Source organism: Necator americanus, chromosome V (genome assembly GCF_031761385.1).
Source record: "Necator americanus strain Aroian chromosome V, whole genome shotgun sequence".
NCBI lineage: Eukaryota > Metazoa > Nematoda > Chromadorea > Rhabditida > Ancylostomatidae > Necator > Necator americanus.
Window position 1 is genome coordinate 12,434,729 of NC_087375.1, and position 23,765 is coordinate 12,458,493.

A 23,765-nucleotide genomic window follows, 5' to 3' on the forward strand; every position below is an offset into this window, starting at 1 on the left:
CGTTCATTCATTCATTCACTCATTGGTTCGTTAATTTATTAATTAATTCGTTTGTTCGTTTATTCACCCACTTGTTTGTTCGTTAACTAATTTACTGATTCGTTCATCCATTCACTCGTTCATTCATTTGTTTCTCTTCAATCCAATCATCAGTTTACTCGGCTATTTCCTCATTTATTTATTTATTTGTTTATTTCGCAAGGTGAGTAATGCACCTAAATCCGTTTTCAGGAGCTGCTTTCCATTTCAACGATTCCTCTCCGTTCCTGGCTCTTCACCAGGAAATCGTCTTTAAAGGACGTCCATCGAATAACATCTTCTACCTCCCAACAATTGTGGCCAACAATCTCTGGGGTGGAGTTCTGGTGGGGAATTTCTGTCTCCCAGCGTACAGAAATATCGAACCGAAGGTAAGTCGTGGCCTTTACATAAATTCACTTCATTTTTACTAATTTTATTCGTTAGAATCTCTTGAGTAGCGAGAACAGGTCTCCATTTTGGACTAGGTAGCAGTCACTTCGTCTATTTTCGAACCTCCTTCCTTTCCCTCCCCTATTGCAGTGGAATCTATCAGAATAAAAGTAAAATCAAGTAAATTAAATTTGAATAGGAACACATTCTGAATCTACACTTTCGAAGACCTGTTCTCGCTAGGGATTAGAAATAATTCTTAAAAATGTAGAAAGAATATAGAAGGACTACAGAAGCAACTATAAAATTGCTCTCTTGATGAAGATTCAGAAAACGGGGACGGGAAGAGCATTTCACACCAAAATTTTTATTGAGAGAGAGTTAAAAGACGCTTTTTCTATTTTTCTCTGTTTCTAAACTTTGCTCTTTTTTTGTATTTTTCCTCAGTCATACATAACTATATGTTTTTTTTTACTTTTTTTTCGTTATTTGTTTTTTTTTATTTGGCCTTTTTTTGCATATTCTTCGTCGTCGCTTAGATTTTATCATTTTCGAAGCAGGCAAATTTTCACCTTCTTCAGCTACGGACCAACACCTTTACCAGAAAAACACCTCAGTTTCTCTTTTTTTCTGAAAATTCATGTAGTTTTCTTTTTTTTTCGCAAAAACAATAAAAAGCCTCTGCTGTAGAACCTCAAGAGCTCTTCTTTGCGATAACAACTTAGAAATGCACAGGAACCTAGCAGTTCGTTACCGTAGTTGAGGAATTTTAATATTACGAACTCTTCTCTTATCTATTCATTACGTACAACATGCGTGGCTTCCGCAGTCTTATTGTAAAATTTCTAATATCAGTGAACGCATTGGTGCGGCAGATTTGTAAACAAACAATTTGCAGGTCTTGATAAACTGGGTCGAATTCCTGAGCAATTCCTATCATCCAGCCCTCGAAATTCATTCCTGTCAAGGTTTCGACACAGCGCGAACGGTCGTCGATGTGACAGGAAATCGTATTGAGGGTTAGTTTCTCTTCCATAAATCTATAGTGTTTAGCCGTAGTTCATTTTACCGTGGATAAGGAAGGCGGCTACCGCCTACTGATTTCCTGATTCTGAAACTCACATCAATTAAGTGTAAAAATTCGTGAATCACCAGGCGTTACCGCCCATTTCCAGGGTAAACATTAAAAAATAGTGAATACGGTCATTGGATATCCAGGATGTGCACAACACCGCCATTTTCAGGAAATACTGGAATGGGTTTCCGTATGGCCCCATCGGTGAACGTGTTGGCATTTATCAACAGCAATCATTTCCTTAACAATAACGATACAGCGCTGCTGATTAAAAATGCCGAACATCCACAGCTTTGGACGTTGAGAGCAAATGTGAGTGTCTAGCAAATCCGTGTGATTCCTGGGAAATTCGAAGGTTTTTTTTTCGACGAAATTTCCCCTTATTTACGGGAATTTTGCTTTTGAAAGGGTGCATAAAGTGTTGTTTTTCTCCTTTTTTTAGACTAAAATCACAATTCTTCTTCTAAGTTCGCAAATTTATGTATTTTTTGCATTTTATATTCATGCATTACTCATATATTCTCACCTTTAGGTTACTATATCCAAGAATGCATTCAAATTCAATCGTGGCAAATATATAATCTCAGTCGGACTGAACGAGGGCGCCCCTGCTCAGCAGCTGATTTTCAATCAACAGAACGAGGTGGGACTCAGTTTGGAAGAAAACATATTATTTCTCCCATTACCAAAGATTTTCAACTTGTTCTTTTTTCCCAGTTTTCTAATTTTTTTTGCGTTCATTTTTATTCATTTCTATTGCTATCAATGTTTTGTTATTTTTATTATTATTCCACTCTCTATTTTTGCCTTTTAAACTTATTTTGAAAGAACTTCCTTTTAATATTTCCTGTCACGTTGAATGATGTTTGCCTTCGATTATCTGAAATTTTTAGATCCGAGAGAACACTGTTTTCAATCCATATCCAGAACTGAGGCCTCGTTCCACCCCCTATGCAGCAATGGTCGTTTCCAGTAGGTGGGTGATTTTTCAGGTTGTTTGATCCTTTTCAAGTTGTTTTTAGTTTCTTTTTTTCTTGAGCTTCCTAATTTTCCTTGCGCGAAAAAATTATGCTTAAATGAAGAATAATATATCATGTATAATTTTTGGGAAAATCTACGGCAGGATTTTTGTGCTGTAATTCCTAATATTTCCCAGAAACATATTTTATAAGAAGTACCAGTGTAGAAACTGTAGCATAACATTAAAAAAACTACCAAAAATCCGGAACGTTTTATCTCTTTTTTCTTATTTCCAAGAAGTTTCCTAGAAAAATCAATTGAAAAAGTCATTCAAATTATTTCTTAGAAAAAACCATTTCTCCAGCATTGAGGTCATAGATTTCTTACGAATTATTTCAGCAACGTAATCATCCGCCGTAATTGTTTCAAAAATCCTCAAGCCGCCTACGAAATCGGTACGGAATTAACGGAACACGCTAAACGGATCGACGCTAAGGAGAATAATTGGGGATCGCCAACGCCGGCACAATTTATGGCCAAGATATTCGATCAGGTTAGTGGAATTTCTGGCGTTTATCGCCGTGGGCGCATAATTTCGTGTCAACTCTTTTAATCATCAAGTGGCTTAGTTTTCTGCCGTCATATTCTTTTTGGCTTTAATTTTTTGAATATTTGTCATTTTTTTACTTTTACTGTTTTTCATCTTTCATCGTTTTTTAAATTTTTTGAAAATATTTTTTATTTTTATTTTATTCAGCAGGGTGATGCTATCAAATCTTTCCTGCAACGATTTTTCAGTTCAATCGATACTCACTGGCGGTAGTTGAAGTCTTCCCTTACGCAGCAGTCTGTAACCAAAGGAATCCCCATATCACGTATCAACAAGAGTTCTTCCGAGAATTCCGCAAGGATTCCCAACCATTCGTGCTCGGTGGAGCGATCTACGAGAATCATGACCTCGTGCCTGGAAGGTGCGTCTAGTAGCTGAGCCAATCAAATTTGGTAGATCGATGTGTAGGAGAAGCAGGTCCTCACCTGAAAAGTTTTGCCAGAACACAAATCCCTTGGTAGAAGTACAAAACCGTAAGGTTTTTCCTCTCACAACAACGCTCATTATGCAGGTATACGGTAACCGACGACCTACACGTGGTACCAGGAGCAAAACTTACCATAGCGCCCGGATCAGTATTGGAATTCCATGATGGCGTAGGGATGCTTGTCCAGGTGTGTTTTTCCCGTATTTTTACTTAAAGAAATCCCTCTTTTAATACGTTCCTGCGGTATCGCTAGCACATTTCCAGGGTGAACTGTCCAGAACGGAGTTCTTTGGTCCTGAAAAGAAAGTAATTTTCACCAGCAAACCATTTGTTCCTGTGAAAAATAAGAACATTCGATTGGTGGACGAGGACGGGAGTGATGACGTTACCGAAGGACGACTTGAGGTCAGATTCATTGCCAAAAAATACTTCCAACAAGGAAGGAAGAAAAAATAGCATTATTGGGGTTTTCTACATTTCTGCTGAATTGGGTGAAAATAACAAAAATAGGCTTGAAAAATACCTTTTCAAACCCCGTTTTATCTCTCATGCAAGTCTCCATGCAGTAATTCTCAGTTGTTCCTGGGTGGCCGCTATGAAAATAGGCGAACAGAAAGAATGGCTCCGCCTTTTCTTGATAGTTGCTCTCAAAATTCCTTATACATGAAAATATTCCAAGAGAACATATGGGTGCCATCAAATGTAAGAAAAAAAAAACAGATTAGCGGCAAAACGAATCATCAGATTTTTTCCTAGCGCTTCATGGCACTTCCCTGTTGTCTTTTTTGCTGTTTTTTTTTTCGTTCTGCTTACAACTGAGCTCAGTGAAATACAATCCAAAAATTCTTCACAGTAATAAGGAAACACCAATCACCTACAGTGAATGTGTCCGAAGTTGCTGACTATTTCGGTTTTTTTTTCTGGTGACGAGTCGAGGAGGTTAATTCCACAATTCGTTTTCATAAGTGGAGTAATTTCTTCAACTTCTCATCGCCAGATTACTTAAACTCCTCTGTAGAACTCGGTGACTTATCCGCTGTTTCTAGGTTTTCGTCGATGGCTCTTGGGGTACGGTGTGCAACCGCACGTGGTCAGCAAAACTCGCACAAATGGCCTGCAACCAACTAGGTCTGATATCTGATCCGGAGTTTTTCGAAAACTGGCGAATATTCCGTCACAAGGGTGATCTTCCAATGATCATGGACAATATACGCTGTGAAGAGAATGAGGTAAACCGTTAAAAAAATACGTGAGGTTAAAAATTACGACGAATCAATAATTAGCTTGAGTGAGTTGTTCAGGTGGACTTAACTCAATGTCGCCATGATGGTGTCAGCCACAACGTTCCGGCCGGATGTCGCGCCACGGAAGTAGTAGGTGAGTAGGAGGATGCTGATTTCAAAGCTCTCTCTTCCGCAAAGTTGCTGTTTAGCCATTCGTTGCACGGAACCTCGTTGGGCTGGCGTACGGTATTCGTTACTGGCAAATCCGCCCACTTTCACTGGCCAAACCACTATGCATAACTGGATCATTGAGAAGGTACTTAATCCATGTCATTTCTCTTTTAATGCGTTTATTTATATACTGATTGTATACTTCTTCAATTCTTATTCAAGTTGGAGACAGCAGCAAAACTACCAAAATTTGTATGAATCCTTAAAGAGGAATTTAAAAGGAACACGTTTATGAGTAGCACAGAACTGATTCCTTAGGAATTTCGAGCTAAAGCTAAACAGGAGGATTTCTCGAATGTGACCCAATAGATTAACAACTAAACCTATATTTCTGCTGTACTTTCTTTTTAAAGCAAGCATATTTCCATTTGATCCAGACAGATCTGATCTAGATATTCGCTTTTTCCATGTCTGCTTTATCCCTTTTTTATTGCCATTCTCCTCTTCATTCCAGGCCGGCTTGTTCGATTTCCGAACTCCTGAGTTCTCACCCGCCCTTCAAATCGACTGGAACTATCACGTTTTCCACAAATTGGAGATCAGGGTACGGTATTATTTCCCTGTTCTTATCAGAGGACACACAAATGTTTGCTTTACATTGTAGAACAACTTCTGGAACGGCATTGATATCATCTACAACGATCTAATCAAAAAACCGGCCATACGAAATAGTGTTGTGGTCAATAATCGAAGGAATGGAATGCATCTCCGATCTGTGGGAATCACTCTTGAAGAGGTATGCGAAGATTTAATGATTTCTTGCGGATTGTGGATTGAATGAACGCAGTACAGATGTCTCTGACACATTCCGGCCAAGCAGGCCTACGGTACAACCCGAGCATCTCCGCTTCTCTGCAGCGAGATATCGTATCCTGGCTGGATATGCGAGAACAACCCGAACTAGAAGCTAATAATATATACATTATTCCTGACAGAGCTTACCAGACTATTGAGGTGAGCCGTTACAGTTTCAGCTGCGGTATTTCACGGCTTAGTGATCCACTATGTATAAAAATTCATAAAAGATTTTGCCATTCACGACCTCAGCGCTCTTTATTACAGGTTGTCGAGAGTCACCTGAACCAGCGGAAAGTTTCTGATAGCGAAGCCAACGGCGGAATGTCCAGAAGGTACATCTTCATTTTCTCTTGGAACCAATCTTCTAGGGGGAAATTGTAGTTCGTATATAGTTCAATTGAATCCTTGCTTTTCCACCGCACATTTCTTTCCAAATACTTTTGTTAACGATTTTTTGATGCGTTAATTTCCAGTCATTTTGTTGGCACATTGAAGTAACCGCGATAGTAGTGCTTTCTCACAGAGCCGGGGTGATTTCTTCAACGTACAATGTGTGTTTGAAAATTTCAGTTCCCCTGGAAAGGTGTATATTCGATATGAAACTCCACGCTAGTGGATTTGGCTATGGTCTGCCTGCGAAGATGGCAATCCAGGTAGGTTCACTTCTGATTCTTCTTGGTCTTGTTCTCAACTATCCTTCTCGAACCACTTGATCTATCTTTGTTTGATGAGACTTTTATTTCATTTTGACTTGTGTTTGTGATGGAAGCATCCCCTTCCGGTGGAAATTAGTTCCACGATTCCCTGAAACGCACCACAAGCACAGTATCCGAGTAAAGTTTCCGTTTGAAGTACCTAATCTACGATTCCCCTAGTTCTCGGGATAGCACAAGCTGCAAGTCCAAAAAGTGATAGTGGTTTAAGTTTTATGATAGCGACTAAACATACCAGTAATTGTTAAGAGTAGCTTTTCTTGAAAAAGAATAGACAAATAGTGAATGTCCGTTCTCCAGGTGTTGCACGTAAGACGCCGGCGGTCTTCATCCGCAGTCAAACTCGGAGCCAATTTGATTATATCTCTGAAAATGATTTATGCGTCTTTTTTTTGTTAGAGACAAGCCCTTAGCATTTTTCAATTGCTTACTTAGTGAAATCCAAATTCACTGAACATGACCCATCCAGTACTCCCGACAAGGAATAATGTGAACGTTATCGATTTTGCAGGACTCTCTATCTCATTTCTTTGTTATCAGCCACTCATTGCCTAAGCTCAATGGAAAAGGCTATTCTCTGTTCTATCGTAATATACCTGTCTTCTGTCTTCGTTCTCAGAGCAGCCAATGAATTGATTGATCACTCTTGGAATTCCACAGAGGAGCTCGCCGACTAACCAATCATGAACACGGGAACTCTTCTTCAATTTTCTTCGAGGTAAAAGCGAGACACTCCACGAAATATTGCTGCGTCACAGATGGGTAAAATAATGAAGTCTGAGGATGATGGGTGTCGTGTCCATGCAACGTGCACACTCATGTACAGGTAGATGAGTTTGCGGAAATCATGAGAAGTAGTAGTGTAGCACTACAGAGTACGAGATTACCGATCCAGTACAGTTTGATGTATTGATGTGTTGGTCCCTAATAAGCACTGGCGCAGACAACGACGACAACTAAACAAAACGTTTATTGCATCGCAGCAGGAGTTAATTCTGCACAAGGTTATGATAGCCAGTGAAGCTTGTGACAGCATAGGATGATTCACAATGCCATGTGAGGACATTACTTGAAGAAGGCCTAAATTACCGTGTCGTGCTGACCTGCACTTTGTTTTACACCGGCCTCGTGCTTGGTCTTACGATATGTAACGTCACCTGTGTGGTACACGTGCTGCTGCCCTCCGGGCTCATTCGACACTGAGTTGAAGACAACTCTTTGTAACCGTACTGTTATGCTCGTATTCAGCTACCTCTACGTGGCACTCCTACACTCTTTTACTTACGGAGCACAACATACAATATATATACATTCTTCGTAACCCGATGTATATATGCACTACAACTGAAGTGAGCGCGGCTAACCAGCCACTTACTATGGGAAAATTGAGGAAATAAAATAATGGTGGTTATGTCACCTAGAAAGGGAGCGATCCCGGGCAATCTAGCCACCTAACCACCACCGACGGAATTCTCAGGTGTCGTGAACTTTTGTTTCGATTCATATCGAAATTAACGATGTGCGCTTGAGCTCCTGACATTCATTTAGGGGCAGGCAAATACAAATTCACGGACGTATGGGTTAAGCCTAAGAAGGGACCTTACCAGGAAAGGAACAGGTTACTTTGCAATCCGAAGGACGTCGGTTTCCTCTTGCTCACTGCAGCTCCACGTCCTCCTTTTGGGCTGCCGGTCTTACTCAAGAATTGCGCTTGATTGTATTGTTCTGCTTACATCCGCTTCTTAATGCCCACTCCCGTTCGACACTGACGGAATTATGAACTACGAAATACTAAGCGTGGTTTTTATTGTGTCACAATTGAGTGTTTGGTCTCCCCTACTTTTCTTCTCTTTTCGTCCCATGTCATGTCTTCAACAACACTTAGGTGAAGATTTATTGATATGAAATTGAAGAACGATGTCCCTAAACAGAACAAAACGACATGTAGTAATCGTGGTAACATCACGTACAAGTAGCCGCTCATTCCTTTAACATGTTAGAAATACATACAACCAAATTATTAGAATGGAAGTTTAAGTACAATACCAAGTATAATTTCCCCTACGTTTGTGGTTTTTTCGCTCCAAACGGAAAAGCAATACATAAGAAGATGGACAACTATTATAGCAGAGGTTCAAATACGAATAATGACGGGGCTCTTTTACGTGCTGGTTGCTCGCGCTAACCAGAACCTGGTTGCCACGCTGCTTGTCCAACATTAAAAGCCCTCGGACTTGAGTAATTAAACCCTTATATATAAACTGAATAACTGCGAAATAATAGGTGAAGTAAAAAGTTCTGAGCGTTTTTTTTTCGCTTTATTTCGATGATGAGATTAACATAGTTAGAACTAACCGACTTAGATCAAATATCCGTCGTTTTGTTCGATACCTTTGTCCATTGCGATGACAATTTCATAATTCCGCGAAGAAGTCCTCGTTCTTATTGGCAAGGAACCTGACAACCTCATTTTCACAACCCTCTCTTGAAGCCAGTTTTGTACCATTAAAAAAAAATTTTGGAAATGATTGAAAAGGTGGTAGTCGCTTGGTGCCAGTTCTAGACTATACGGCGGATGCTGTAGAACCACTCATCCAAGTTCAGAAAGGTTTGCTAAAGATGTGTGCGGTCTGGTGTTGCTTCGATACTGCATTAGATCCATAAACAGCACAATTTTTTTTGCCGCTTGCTTTTACTTTTCACCTTTGTCGAAATGGTACTGAAGAATGTATTCAATCTTTTTTTTTACCTTCATTTTGGAACGCTACGACATACAACTGGCTCCACCATACACAAAGCTGATAAAGAAATTTTTAAAGCATAATACCTTGAAATCGCCGTATATTATGACCCGATGTGATATTTGCATCGTCAGATGTGGCTCACTAAAGACATCTAGCGAAAACGCTCAGAACATTTTACCTCACCTAATATAAATAATATAAAGCAAGAATTGGTTCGGTTTGTGGGATGATGTCTTTAAGCTATGAACTTAAAGGCATCACCCCACGAATCAGGGGATACAGGGAGAGATAAACGGAATCACCTTCTTCCCCCCAAGCTACGACCCCGTATAGACATTACCCGCGTGAAACTCGTACCACCCCAGATTCGTGGGGTGATGCCTTTAACCGTAAATTCAAGGACAGAAACAGTGTCTACAGAATAAATTATGTAAAAACGCGAGTGTTTGATTAAAAGCTAAACGAGGACTATTATAGGTGGTCTATAGAATAAGTGGTAATAACTGCATATAAGTGAGAATAAGTGAGCATAAGTGAGAATAGTCAAGTAAACTGATTCATTTTGTGAATAATTTATAAGAAGAAGCGAAGCAAATCAAACAGAAGATTAAGCGCGCTCAGATGAACAAGACCAGCGAAGGCAAAGAAGATCGTGACAAACTCATCATCTAACAGATTTACTCCATTCACATCAGATATGTAAGCGAGAGAATCTGCCGTTCCTAAACGGCATCTGCTGCTTTCAAAACACGCGCCACCTAATCCTTATGACTCATGTGGTAGTATTCACAGCTCAAACACAATTTAGAAAATCAGCGCTATTAAATAAGACTGCGACAGACATTTGTTGACAAATAAGGTTATAATATCAAGTATTGATACGAGTCGTGGGCTGCTTTTCTACACGATAAACTTAAGTAAAACTTCTTAAAACAACTAGACAACAACAATGAAGAGGAAGTAAAGGAGTATAAAAGCTTTAGAAGGGACAACTGGAAGGTGTAACCGGTTAAAAGCGGTCGAAGCAAGTTCTATGGATTGCATTGGGAGTTACGTAAGTGCTACTGTAACCAGGAGGAAGATTAAGAGAAAGGAAGCCTTGAGCGGGCCATCCCCTATAGTTTTAAACCGCATGTCCAGACAGACGTAATACAACGTATACAAGTCGTAATACAACTCGATAACCAATCATTCCAAGCAAAGATGGTATTGCACATGGCCTGATTGCAAAATACATGGGAAAGCTAAGCACGTTGTATGCGAGGCACGGTTGGTAGTGGCTCTGGCCTACTTCTATCGTGAGGAGCCCAAAGCGAGTCGCGTCAAACAACCGTATGTGACGATGTAGATCCCGTGTGCGAACGAATTCCCTACAAATCTTCTCTTGAGAATTCCTGTTAGCTGAGCCTATATCGGCTGTCATCAAAGAACGATGTAATGGAGTCATGCGTGTCCTAAGTCGTTGAAAAAGCGAGCTGCGAGTGCCAGAAAACAGCACTCGTTGTGAGAAGGAGACGCCCCAAAACGATCTAGCGGAGTCAGACAAGTACTACATGGTCAAGCTGACGTGCCGTTGGTAACAGAAAACAGCACTCGATGAGAGAGGTGCTCTTTCGTACCCCCAGCGTAAACGCGAAATCAGTGTCGACCTCTATAGTAGCCATCTGTACACCTCCCGTTAGCTTCAAAAGTGGAATTTACTAGGGAAACGGGCCCATGCCACCCAGATGGCATGCCATACGCGTCAGTACCGACTTCCTTCGGACTTCCACTGTACACGATATCTGCAGCTCTTGCATCCCGACGACGTGTCTTTTCCATTGTGGAACATTAACCCAACCTCGCCTGGAGCTGCTTTGTAGGAAGTCATAAATCTTCTGTCGTTTTGAGAACAGTAATTCTCTGATGGGGAGCGAGGTGGCAAAATCTTTCCTGTTCGCAGAGTCCAAGTTTCCAAATACGTCATCGGGAACAACGTTTTCTAGTTTGAATGTAGTCTTCGACTTGCTTTTCGATTTATTAAACGCCCATACACATTTTTTTCCTTTGCCATGTCATCTTATAGTGAGCTCCATCTTTCCTACGGCTTAGTAGGATTAATGTGATAACGTTCACTTATTTTGTCAACTTCGGAAGATTAGGTCGAAAACAGAGGTTTACTTTTTTAAGTGGTTGAGCTTGGATGTAATTGCACTAACACGCTTCAGTGAATGAAATAGTAAAAATAACTAGCAGCATACAGGAATAATAGTATCAGTGAGCAAGTCAACAAACAGCGAATAAGAAAATGATACGAGGTGAACTATAGAAAGAAATTCATGCACAGTATCTAGTGAAAGAGATTTTTGAATACATTTGGGAGAGGCAGCAGGCGACAGTTATCGACTACGTCCACCGTGGCGCGCGTGCACTTTGCTACGTAACAGCCGTTTCTTTTTTATAGTGTTGCTATGAGACAACCATTTTCTCTTCATACATTGCTTGCGGATTCTACAAATGTGCTATCTGTTACGGATGTATATGGCTACGATTTTGTTCCCTCTCTCTCTTGCGATACTTTTGTCGATACAATTAAACATCTTGCGACTGTTCGGCTATTGTCTGAGAGCAAACAACTAACAATATAGAATAAAATCGCTATCGCTTGTCGCAGAATTTGTTGGAAAATATCAATTACTAGCCTCACTATTTGAGCATTGATAACTGAGTCGCTTGGAATCAACCATCCACCGCTGCAAGTTGAGGAAGCATACCACTTTGTTCCGATCTTTCCAAGAAAAGATTAAGTTCACATCCAATTCCGTTCAATCCTGGAAACCATCACAGCAAACAGCCATTCTATGCGAACCTGCTTACGAAGCGTTTGTCTATAACGCCACCTTGTACACACCCGTTTCTCTGCGGAGAATTCATTGGTTCTACTTGTATAGGATGCTTGGAAAACTCGCTGATTATCGTCCGCTTACCTCGCAAATGCGGCGTTTTGTAAAGGGTCTCTCAGGAAAATTTGTTTAGGAAAGTCGTTTCCTACGCCACTTTTTCAAATGGTAATTAGGGTAACTAGGGGAGGGGGAGGGGCGGGCGGACGGTCGTTAGGTACCTGCAGCCGATTATCTACAACCGAATAAGTGTCTGCAGAAGAAGCTGTCGGTAAGTCAGAGCAGACATATATTATTCTAGCTGTGATCTCTAAGCCACGCCCCTTCACCTTTGTCTCGTTTATAGTCTTTTAACATTTTTTTAAAAGAAAGATGTAGATATGTGGTTGAAAAACTACAGGTAAGATACTGTGATAGTTTGTAAAAGTTTCGATTAGTTTGTTTTACACCATATTCTTCTATTCTTATGTTCTGGGACTTCGTGTGCAATCGTTGGATGTATCTCTATACGTAAGCGATCGATAGTATAGGAGCAATACCAGATTTGCTGGAGAGATCCCAATATCTTCAACTTTGTGATATGTTGCCTTTATAAACAGCGCATCACGAAGCTATCGATGTTGAGGTCTCAGGGGACAAATATAGAGTTCGGGATGTAAATTACGATATGACCGTAACCTCGCTTAGTTTGCCCTAATCTTCTTGAAATGACGTTTGTTCTTACACCAGTTCCTTGAGTTCGTTTTTTCCTTGGAAACGCGCTACTTTTGTAGACGCGCCGCACCCACCGGCCGAGCGGTTGAAAATCAATGAGGTCTTCTCAGCAGCCTATTCAAGTGAGAAAAATGAATGGGCTGCTGAAGGAAGTGAAGCGTGTACCAAGGATTGCGCGCTTTAAGCCATTTCTTAGGACCAAACGCCATTTCCCATAACATTTTTCAGGAGGATTAGGGGACTGTCATACTCGTAATCTACACTACGAACTCTATATTTGCCCACGGAGACCCCAAGATAGTCAAATAGTTTCGTGATATGCTGTTTTTAATGTGCGAGTTGGCAAAAGACAAAGAAGTCCTCAGCTTTGATAGAATTTGAAGCTAGAAGGCAGTAGAAAAAGAAAATTCAAATCCTTTGGACGAACACTGCATGCAAAATAGAGAGCGATCGAACTATTTCTTATCTCGCCGTCTGCCTCTCATTCCTGTCAGCCTCTATTCTGCTTCCAATGTCCGATCATCTTCTTTCATAATCACGCTTTCAGTTATATGAATATTATGGTTATTTCTATCCTGTTGCTTCAGATTGTCAATCCTGTATCGAACATCTCCGATGAAGACGCCGTATTTTATGACCAACAAAGCGGGAAATCATTTAGCGTTCGTGGCGATTCCATTCAGGTCTAGTGGATCTACCCCAGTGCTAAACTGTTCCTAAACTTTGTGACTTTACGAGTATTCCAATAATTATTTTCAGTTCCCCGTCGTCTTCACCTCGAATGTAGTAACTGTACAGTACATGAGATCCTATGGGCCACCGAAACTGATCGTCTTAGTGTTGTTCCTTGATGGTGCGATAATTTCCCTTAGAACATGGAAATTTCTGCGCTGTAGTCAGAGAGCAGTCTTCGTCTCTGCGCTGTTGTCACATATTTGCTATATTCTGTTCTCTATCACTTATTTTACAGCTCAGGAATATCTGGACCGTTTCGTCCACTTGTACCAGTCTGTTGTTGAAGACAATCAGTGTGGTATTTCATCGGTGCACTACAGTAACCTTTCATATTCTGACGGAACGATTACGAACAGGTGGAGCAATGAGAAGTTGTGGTTCCAAAAGGTAGGCTGGTGATTGTAAATAAAAAGTTTGCGTAGACTGATTATCAAAAAGGAAGAATTGTGTGATGGTGTTCTCCATTCTTTTCTGGTGTTTTTTTTTGCAACAGTTTTCAAAATCCTTTGTACTGATATATAGTCGGATCAAAACGATATGAAGCACGGATAGTCGCGTAAGCGGCTACGCTCGAAGCGGTGTGGTGGAGCGCAGCGTATCCTTACACGATCGCAAACGCTACGCTCCACCTCGCCGCTTCGAGCGCTTACGCAACTGTACCTGCTTCATGTCGTTTTGACCCAACTATAAGCTTATGAGGAAAGAACATATTTGGAAGACATCTGGGTCGATCAGTCTGCTACTGACTGATCATGCACGTGAGTGATGGATTTCAGTTCGAAGGCTCAGTTCTTCCTAGAACGCTCAGGATTTCTCCAGAATATGAATCCTTTTGTGGTCGTACATCTGTATCGGTGAAAAAGTGTGGTCCTTTTGTTCTTCTTCACAAGGTTGCTGAAAGTTCTGACTGGCTTCACCTAGCTTCACTAACATTCGTTTGAATTTTTATGCAGATGTGGAAAGATGCAGAAACAGAAAAGTGTGGACGAACGTTTTGTATGCTGGTATCACGTTTAAAATAGACAATATTACAAGGCTTAGGTCTCGAGTGGAACTGTTCTACGGGAGAATTTTTTGATCAAAAGCATGTTTTGAAAGTTTCGACCCAACACTAGTGTTAGGGTGACGGTCGTTTTACTTTTCCCTTTCCTCTTAGACGCGCAATTACAGGTGAACTTCACCAGAAACTCCGAAGCTGTGGTGTGGATCCACTCACCCCAACATCAAGTTTTACCTAACACTCCAATTTCTGAGGTTTGCAGTCTTCCGAATTCCTTGGGAAGTGGGTCGAGTAAAATAACCGACTTCTCTGTTATAGATCCATTACCACCTAGACAACTGCTCCATCGCTGATAACCGTGGACCTGTGATTGAAACGCATAGAGACCTTTTTGCTTCAGCAAATGTCTTCCATTGGAACATCTGGTGAGATCCAACTATTGAACTTAATTTCTCCTCCCTGTCGACGACCAACCATTTTAGGTCAAACACCTTCATGAACAACTCGAATAGTGGTGTAGCAATTCGCCTTCCGGACACTTATGACCTACTTGCGAAGCAGGAGCACAGCTTTTGGGTAGGTTGCAGCAACGTAAGAATTTTTCGCTGACTTACGCAGATGATTTCTATGATTGCAGATGACTGAGAATCGATTCGAGGATAATGATAACTTGTACATACTTCTGGATGGCTACTACACTTTTGCGAACATCTCGTCGAATAATTTCACGGATAATTATTCGTACGGTGCTCTAATGGATTTAAGAGGCATGGAAAAGAAATTGATCTTCGAAAGGAATCGATTTTTGACCAACAAGGTATCTCATAGGTCCACTACATCCTCCTAAGGAACCAATATAAACGTTGTTGATTTTGTAGGCGAAATGGCTGCTAAGGATGGGAATCAATTCACAGTCTCTAAAGAATCTTTTTGTCGACGCGTTTATACAGTACAACTACTTCCTTCACAACTACTTCATCAAGGTCATTTTCTAAATATTTTAGTCTCAGTTTTGAAAGATTTTCAAAATTTTAAGAAACGATTTATGTTCTTTTTACTCTTATGCTGAGAGTTCTTAGATTCGTGTTAGGAAGAATTTCACACTGATCATATGAAAATAATTTCTAGGCTAACGAAGATTACGTAGACTCATGGCCAAGATCATACGCAGTTGGGATATTTGGCTCACAAAAAGCGGAAATCCATTTCAATCAATTTAGAAACCCTCTCATGGATTTCGAAGTGATTTCAGGATGCAAGGTGAGTGGGAATTTTTTCGATGTTCCTTCCAAATTCTAGGATTTGTTCATGTTTTTTTCTGCCAAAATTACTTCGTAAAAGCTGTTGACCTTGAACTCTCTTTGAAAACATTTCGGTGTGTGTGTGAGCCTTGAGAAAATTTTGAAACAAAAAGAAGCGCTTTTTTTCTCTGAAAGTAATTACACTTATTCTTTTTGTCATGTTTTAATTATTTTGATCAACTATGTACAATCGAAAATTCTATTACAATGTGGTCTTTCCACATTTCGGACCACTAAAAACTTGGTGAACTCTACGACAGATATGAGCAGTTGTTCTTCCAGTATGTATCGATCGAGGACAGAATGAATATATCCTATAATTGGTGGGGTACTGGCAATGAAGCTGAGGTTGCCCAAAGGGTGTTCGACTTCGATGACTGGAACACATTCACCTTAGCTGACTACAGTCCTTTCTATATTACCAATGAGTTGTTTATCAACTTCTGGTGGGAACCAAGAAAAGTAAGCTTGTCTAAGTACCGCTACCGTATTTAGCACTCAAAGAGTTTTTTTCTTTTTTTTTGTAGGGACAGCTGGGTAACGCTACCTATAGTGAACCATCTGCGCTTGATCTCAAGGGTCGAATGTATGAGTCGAAGAATTTAACGCTGATACGAGAGCGTTGGCATCAGTTCCCTCACTACTATAAGGTAAGCATGCATTAGACACCTACTTCGAATTTCGTTCGTTTTTTTTGTCTTCTTATTTAGTTTCTCATCCTTTCGCTTCAGTAAACAAATGAGTAGTAGACTTTATGATAATCAACCAGTGACCGTTCCAGCCATTCCGTCCGTATCGTATCACCAGAGATCTGACGATTATGCCAGGTGCAACGTTATGGATAGAAAAAGGTGTCGAAGTGCATGTCTGGCCAAATGTTCGTATACTAGTGTTAGGCGATCTCGTCGCTGATGGAACTTACTGGGAGCCCATCAGGTAGTCCGCTGCCCTTTCGAAATCCTTATTCCTAGAATAGTACAATTTTTTTGATGAAATGCGCATGTTGCGCTGTTTGTTTTGGTTGTTTTCAACGTATTTTGAGTTTTTTTTTTAAACAGATTTAAACCCATCAACACTACTGAATACGATGAAATGCGCGGGAAAATAGGGACAAGGTATAAAAGGCAGTCTGGATTCCTCCGCCGCCATAAACGAAGCGATGTGGGTCTGAGAATTCAGAAATGGTTGAGGACAAGAAGAGCTAATAGGTGAGTAGTTATATCTGATGAATATGTACTTCACATGCTCCAAGTCCTCTCTTGTTAAAACCTCGGCATTGGGAAATATATTTTTACTTTCTTGTTATGCCAATGAGATTTAGGAGGAACTTTGTTATTGGCCTGACCTTTTGACAAACTCGTCTTTATCAAAGGCCTGAAAATGGCTCGAGGTCTTTGATATCATGCATATGCCATCAAACTCCTCCTCTCCTTACGAAGCCCTCGATATTTTTCTAAGTACGCAAGACCTTCAAAAGGAAAACAACTGACCAGTTTCACCGACTACCGGAGCGGACGAGATCTACGGAATGAGCAATGCACTGCTCATTCGCCTTGGTAACAATCCATAAGTGCGTAGATCTCATTGATGGGATATGTATGGGATCAAAGACCAGATTCTTAGGATTTTAAGATTTTCAGGCCTTTGATAAAGACGAGTTTTTCGAAAGGTCAGACCGGTAACAAAGTTTCACCTAAATCTCGTTGGCATAACAAGAAAATATAAATGTATAGTTGTGTCAAAACGACATGAAGCACGGACCGTTACGCAAGTGACCGCACTCTGAAGCGGTGCGGTCGAGACAGCGGTTGGAATCGAGGTGGAACCATGGCGAACTGCAGAGGTGAGTGGCGGCAGTGAGGGTCCTTACGCGATCCCAACCGCTACGCTCCACCGCTCCGCTTCGAGCGCAGCCGCTTGCGGAAATGTCCGTGCTTCATGTTGTATTGACCCGACTATACATCACATGTTTATAGATGTTTGATGATTTATGTTTATAGATATAGATTGTTGGTATGCTAGCTTTTTAAGTCGAATTTCAGGGAAAAGTCAACAGCAATCTGTCAACATTGCAGCAACATTCTTCATAACATTTTGTTTCCTTTTAGAGCAAGATCAGATGACGTTTACTACCAGTTTCCATTACTCCATAGGGAAGATCCTTATTATCAACGTTTCTCAGTGCAACTCACCTCCAATAGTACGATTCCTGGACGTGCTGGATTCCTTCAAGTACAACTTCATTTTGACTTCTAAATTTCTTCTTTTTTGATTTGCATGTTCTTTACTAAATGATTTCTTTAGATTTACAATGCCACCACCGGAGAAGTGATTCCATCATGCGACCGGCAATTTACCGTGAGGAACGCTCAGGTGGTGTAAACATAGAGAAACTATCTCGATTTTTGCGGAAATATTAGTTCTAGTTATTACTTCTAATTCTGGCCCATTGCGATTATTTAGTTCTGACTAACTACTCTTAGTCTTAAAGAATGACTGTTCTTTGTAGTTTCTGTACGTGTAAAATAATCAAAAAATGATTTCTTTTCTCTGTAACGTGAATCACAATCATCTTTATAAACAACTTTTATTTTTAGGTGGTCTGCCGAGAATTAGGATTTGAAACCATGAACGCATACCACTGGATCACTCCCAGATGGGAGTACAATCCACAGATCCGTCTAGTCAAAACTTATGTGGAACCGCGAGAATGCAGAGGAAACGAGAAGAGCCTGGATAGGTTCGATTCCTTAGGTATTTAGTAATCGTTGTACTAATTCCAAAGTTCTAGATGTAATCTACGGCTGACAGGAAACGACTCTCAGTGGCAGTGTATAGATAACGAACATTTTAACTATATTTATTGTGGGAGGAACTCTACATTGGATCCGTGAGTAATCTTTCTTTTTCTCCTTGTTTGTAGCTTTTACTATTCTCAGACGTCTCCATGAGAATTCTAGTTCGAGCCATTTTTTTTTCTAGTCAGAAATCTACTTTTTAGCGGTTTCCTCTTTTTTTCCGGCATATTTCAAAATTTTTTCGTACTTTCTAGCCACAGCTTTTAATTTGCTGCTCTTCTGAAGACTGAGATCTTTATCCAATATTTTTTTACGTTTGCAGAATTTACATCGGTAGCTGGGGCGGCGTGAGCTTTGGTCGCGCTTCACTTGAACTTGATCAGATTCCTTCTAAAGGTAACGTGACATATCGGGTCAAAACAGCATGAAGCACGGTGCAGTTGTATAAGTGGTTGCGGTAGAGCGTAGCGGTGGGATTCGAAGTGGGACCACTGCGAACTGCAGCAGTGAACGGTGGTGGTAAGGGTTCTCATTCGATCCTAACCGCTGCGCTCCGCCCCACGCAACCGCCTACGCAAGTGCACCGTGCTCCATGTTTGACTCTACTATAAGGTTGGCATTCGAGGCAAATATGCCAATTTTCAGACGCTTCCCTGCTTAGAAATGTAGAGATCGTTGGCGGTGGTTCTGGACATAATGACAGTTTCCAATCGGCTGGGTTACAACTATTCTACAGATCACCAATGATTGATCATGTAAACGTAACTAACAGCAGCATGCACGCTATACAGGTATGTGATAATTTTGATTGGAAAATGTGAAATGAAAATTTTTGCAGTGGACCTATCTTGCTCGAGCATTACTTTTTCTATTTCTTTCAAAAAAATATCCCTATTAAATGTAGAGTATGTTGTTGCTGCTTTGCTATGTAAGTCGCGTCTTTTACGCTCGGAACATTAACAAAAAAGAGAGAAAGCTGAATTTTTCTCATACACCCTCCGTTACGACCCGCTTGTTAACATTTTAGGTGATCTCTCCACGAGAAAAGGTCATTTTAAATATGGTGAATGTAACTAACAATGGTGGTATAGGCGTGAGCATTACTACCTCCAGCATTCAATCCGGAAACACGAATACAGGTAAGTGTCATTGAAAAATATTGAAATGTCGATGCTACTACAATTAATTCTCAGATATTCCTTTCCAACCACTAACAATACCGTACTACTCGCTTGGAATGGTAGATATTTGTGCCGCAAATAAAATGCTACAAGTCAATAACAGGGTCTTGGTTAGTTTATCGAACGGAATCGTTTGAAGTTGATGTGGTTGTTAACAGGAGATTTAGGTTTACTACAAATACGACTCGCTACCTGTAGATTGCGTAAAAATCTTCTCTTCTTCCGGTCGAAAAGTTGCTTTTCGGTTTTTGCAGGTGAATTAATCTTCCATTCACATTGCACTCTTCTCACGAATGTGAAACGTCTCAAAAGTTTGTCTAGGAGAGATGGAGATGTGCTTGCTTCCTGTCTTTCTTAATTCCTCCATTTCCATAGCAACTAAATTGTCCATCATATTATACCCATTTCATCCGTCTAAATGTTGGGTGTTTTTAATTCATAGGTTTGCTTGCTTTTTTGGACTCCATTTTTTGAACATGCTATCCCTATCTCTACTTTTCCATTTTTGATATCCACGTAGCTAGCTTCTATCATTTTGAGTTGTATCAAACTTGTTTACTTCTTAGGTGAACCTCTACTCATCCCCAGCCGACCTCGGTAGATCCGACGCACTTCGGATATACGCCTCTATAGCCTTTAAGCCTGTAACTTTACTGGCTGAGTACAGGTAAGCATGATATGTCGCTCTTAGCAGGCCAGCCGCTACCGTATAAGTTACTACAGGCTAGATCGTGAATCTACCCCGTTCTCAAACGCAGTGAGTGCCGACGTCTTGGCTCTGCACTTCCGCGGTACTGCTGCTGATGGTGAATACGGATTCATCGCGGAGATTTCAAGCATTCCCAGTAGTCCAGACTCAAGTAAGCACAATCAGCATAAATTTCGTTAATTGCGTTATTATTTCTAATATTATACTTACAAATTACTCTGCTAGGTAGTTCTGAAGGGTTTCTAGTATCGGAGTTCGATGGTGTGGCGTACTCTTTTTGCAGGCGCTGTGGAGCAAGTCGTTCTCAGAGGTTCACGGATAGATAATAATGATCGGGGAGCTGTTGTGTATCAGAATACTGGTGAGATGAGTCCAGCCGTCGTTATTGGTGAGTTAAAGAAATAAATGGAAAAAAATAGAAATTGCACTTGCAAGAAAATGTGTGAAGTTTATGACTCCGAAAAGATATTATGATTGAAGTTCTTTTTTCTACTTTGGTGAGCTTAGGTCTCTAATTTCTTACTATTCTCATCTATAGTCGGGTCAAAGCGACATGAATCACGAGTGTAGTTGCGGGCCATTTGCGCACGCGTTCGAAACGGCACGGTGGAGGCAACAGTTGGAACCGAGGTGGGACCATCGCAGGCTGCAGCGATGGTGATGCCAGCATGGGTTTCACCACGTTCCTATCCGCTACGCTCCACCGAAGCGCTTCGAGAGAAGCCGCGTGCGCAATTGCGTACGTGCTTCAAGTCGCTTTGACCCTGCTATAGTTATACTCTCATCGCATGATCATATCTCCTTTTATTTCAGAAGAATGTTCACTAAGTCGCAACGGTATTCATCTCTTCGGAAACATATCAACCACCAACTATCCAGTTGAACTTCGTCTTCATAACACCATGGTAAGTGTTTTCATCACCAAAGTTTTCCATTACTTTGTGCTACTTCTTTTCTCTCTCAATTTCCTTCTTTTTTATTCAATTCAAATCTGTTTTTAGTTTCTTCTCTTCCGCGGGAATTCTCTTGCTTACAATCGAGGTGGTCTACTGGTGTCAGCAAAATCTTCATCGGCTGTCGCTCGTCTGAATGCCGTGGTGAAGAATAATTTGTTCACATGGAATAGTAACAGCACTACTGTTGCCTTGTATGGGAATAACTACCAGGTGAAACATTCATATCAATTGATTATTCAATTAGTTAATCGGATTCTTTATTAAGATGGTTACCATGCTTAATAATATCATCTCACATAACTACGCACTCTACCACGACACAATTAAAATCCAGGATATGTCTGTAAATCTAACTCGAAATGTGATATTCAGCAATCTTGGATTACATACGGTAGACTCCCATGGGTAAGTTCGCTTTTTTTTTTGCGAATGTGGATTCGTGATTACGATTCATCCCGTTACCGTTGTCGTCACGAAAGTACATCCAGTAATTTGTTTTCAGTAGCTTACAACATGTTTATCTCTGTGTAGAACCAGTACTCCAAAACCAGTATTGATTCGCTAAATGACTCATTTAGTCGAATATTTTACAGATATTCTCGTATAACCTCCGAAACACAAACATTCCTCTACAACAACTTCGAGGATAATACTGCATTGGGTCACGGGCATCAATACATGGTGAGAATTTCTTCTGATTTGATGCCATTTTTTTTTGCATTGTAAGATGCATATTCGCGTGCAGCGTTAGAAGTTGTAACAGTGGAATCTCCGCATACTTGAATGCATGCCGTAGGCTAGCTTTTTGAACAAAAATTATTACTTGTCATAGTATATATATACTTGGTTTTCTGCTGAAACGACTCTAGCCACTTAGATATAGTAGGGTCAAAACTGTAGGAAGGACGGTGCAGTTGCGCAATTGGCTGCGCTCGAAGCGGTGCGGTGGAGCATAGCGGTTAGGATCGAGGGAGGCCCTTCCAAACATCGTCCGTCGCTGCACTTACCGATGGTCCACCTAGATTCCAGCCGTTAACTCCTTCGCACCCCTTCCAGCTCACACAACTGCACTGTGGCTTATGTCGTTTTGGCCCGACTATAATTCCGTGGAAAATAGAACTAAGATTTTTTTTATAAATCACTGTGTTGATTCCAAACTGAAATTAGGTGCGTTTTTTCAAGCGAACTTCATCGCCCAATTTCACTTCCTTTCTCGATAACTGTATGACTGAGTTTTGACCTTATGCCTAAAATGTGTCAAACATTTCATATTCAGGAACAATTTGGTTATCTACCAGAGGAGGAACACGACGAGTTTTTGAGACGCCCCAGAAGACAGGTCAGATTTGGCTGCTTTTTTTGTTCGGTTTCGTTTATTTTCTATTCGCAATGCACTGAATCGGCGTCCTATGTCGTCGTTTCCACTCCATTTGCTTTGTTTGTCCTTCTTTATGATAAGCAGCTATGGAAACTGAACTTATGTCCTACGCTCCTTTTGAACCCTGTTTTGAAAAGTACTGTGCTGCTCATGCAGTTTTTCAAATATCTATTTGTTATTTCAACCTATAATGAGCTTCTTTTTCCGAATTGCGTTTCTGCTTCAACATTTTGGTCATTCTTAAAGGCATCACTCCTCGAATCTGAGGTGGTACGAATTTCAGGTGGAGCAGTCGTATACTCAATAGTAGATTATGGAGAGTTGCGTGATTCTGTCCATTTCTTCCTAGTTGCCGTAAAAACGGCCCGGAAGATACGGCTTCGGGCGTTCTGGCGCACTATTTTCCACAACGAGTTCGACTGGAGCGCGCCAGCCTTGTGCACGCGCCACATTTTCTGGAACGTTTTTTTTTTTTACGGCAAATAGGAAGAAATGGACGGAATCACCCCCTCTCCATAATCTACTATCCTGTATACGAATACTTCACCTGAAATCCGTACCGCCTCAGATTTGTGGGGTGATGCCTTTAACAACAACAACATACAGTTCACTGTATGACCTTAATTATGGAAAAGCTATTGATATACTTCCCGTATATCAATAGCTATTCCATAATTAAGGTCATGCAGTGATCCCAATGTTTGTCTTTAGCCACAAGATACGAAACCATTATTCGTTCAGGTCATAACCCAAGAAGGAGTCTCATTCGACTGGTGGACACATGTTGGTTCTGAGACAGAGAGATATCGAAGCACGATCCTGGGTAAGCTTTGAGTGGGTGTGTAAGTTAAAGATTTTCTCGGAATTTTTCTGAGAAAATTTTGGATGCTGTGACATTCTAAAGTTATTTGAAATTGAAAAC

At 40.7% G+C, this 23,765-nt stretch overlaps 1 protein-coding gene across 3 annotated transcripts in view; it reads left to right on the forward strand.

Moving 5' to 3' along the window:
* RB195_013653 (uncharacterized protein) overlaps positions 1-23,765 on the forward strand; it is a gene marked incomplete at both ends in the record, with an annotated part of 37,879 nt that overhangs the window by 10,595 nt on the left and 3,519 nt on the right. The window contains 48 exons of one of the 3 annotated variants that reach the window (XM_064203575.1): positions 232-410; positions 1,310-1,430; positions 1,656-1,798; positions 2,019-2,129; positions 2,380-2,462; positions 2,846-2,999; positions 3,245-3,417; positions 3,568-3,670; positions 3,748-3,888; positions 4,530-4,712; positions 4,785-4,860; positions 4,916-5,022; positions 5,392-5,481; positions 5,542-5,673; positions 5,730-5,891; positions 6,000-6,067; positions 6,319-6,388; positions 13,373-13,468; positions 13,545-13,638; positions 13,756-13,907; positions 14,691-14,774; positions 14,839-14,945; positions 15,003-15,096; positions 15,158-15,337; positions 15,399-15,503; positions 15,649-15,780; positions 16,104-16,283; positions 16,349-16,471; positions 16,603-16,757; positions 16,880-17,029; positions 17,930-18,053; positions 18,126-18,194; positions 18,419-18,561; positions 18,613-18,711; positions 18,942-19,015; positions 19,265-19,410; positions 19,647-19,758; positions 19,813-19,910; positions 19,968-20,054; positions 20,367-20,467; positions 20,524-20,660; positions 20,793-20,897; positions 21,323-21,414; positions 21,511-21,675; positions 21,731-21,870; positions 22,059-22,146; positions 22,742-22,804; positions 23,585-23,666. In XM_064203575.1, coding sequence (XP_064059456.1) covers positions 232-410; positions 1,310-1,430; positions 1,656-1,798; positions 2,019-2,129; positions 2,380-2,462; positions 2,846-2,999; positions 3,245-3,417; positions 3,568-3,670; positions 3,748-3,888; positions 4,530-4,712; positions 4,785-4,860; positions 4,916-5,022; positions 5,392-5,481; positions 5,542-5,673; positions 5,730-5,891; positions 6,000-6,067; positions 6,319-6,388; positions 13,373-13,468; positions 13,545-13,638; positions 13,756-13,907; positions 14,691-14,774; positions 14,839-14,945; positions 15,003-15,096; positions 15,158-15,337; positions 15,399-15,503; positions 15,649-15,780; positions 16,104-16,283; positions 16,349-16,471; positions 16,603-16,757; positions 16,880-17,029; positions 17,930-18,053; positions 18,126-18,194; positions 18,419-18,561; positions 18,613-18,711; positions 18,942-19,015; positions 19,265-19,410; positions 19,647-19,758; positions 19,813-19,910; positions 19,968-20,054; positions 20,367-20,467; positions 20,524-20,660; positions 20,793-20,897; positions 21,323-21,414; positions 21,511-21,675; positions 21,731-21,870; positions 22,059-22,146; positions 22,742-22,804; positions 23,585-23,666 — 5,673 coding nt within the window. Of the gene's footprint in view, positions 1-231; positions 411-1,309; positions 1,431-1,655; positions 1,799-2,018; positions 2,130-2,379; positions 2,463-2,845; positions 3,000-3,244; positions 3,418-3,567; positions 3,671-3,747; positions 3,889-4,529; positions 4,713-4,784; positions 4,861-4,915; positions 5,023-5,391; positions 5,482-5,541; positions 5,674-5,729; positions 5,892-5,999; positions 6,068-6,305; positions 6,389-13,372; positions 13,469-13,544; positions 13,639-13,755; positions 13,908-14,690; positions 14,775-14,838; positions 14,946-15,002; positions 15,097-15,157; positions 15,338-15,398; positions 15,504-15,648; positions 15,781-16,103; positions 16,284-16,348; positions 16,472-16,602; positions 16,758-16,879; positions 17,030-17,929; positions 18,054-18,125; positions 18,195-18,418; positions 18,562-18,612; positions 18,712-18,941; positions 19,016-19,264; positions 19,411-19,646; positions 19,759-19,812; positions 19,911-19,967; positions 20,055-20,366; positions 20,468-20,523; positions 20,661-20,792; positions 20,898-21,322; positions 21,415-21,510; positions 21,676-21,730; positions 21,871-22,058; positions 22,147-22,741; positions 22,805-23,584; positions 23,667-23,765 lie in introns of those variants that run through there. The other 2 variants (XM_064203577.1, XM_064203576.1) reach the window with 2 other exon arrangements.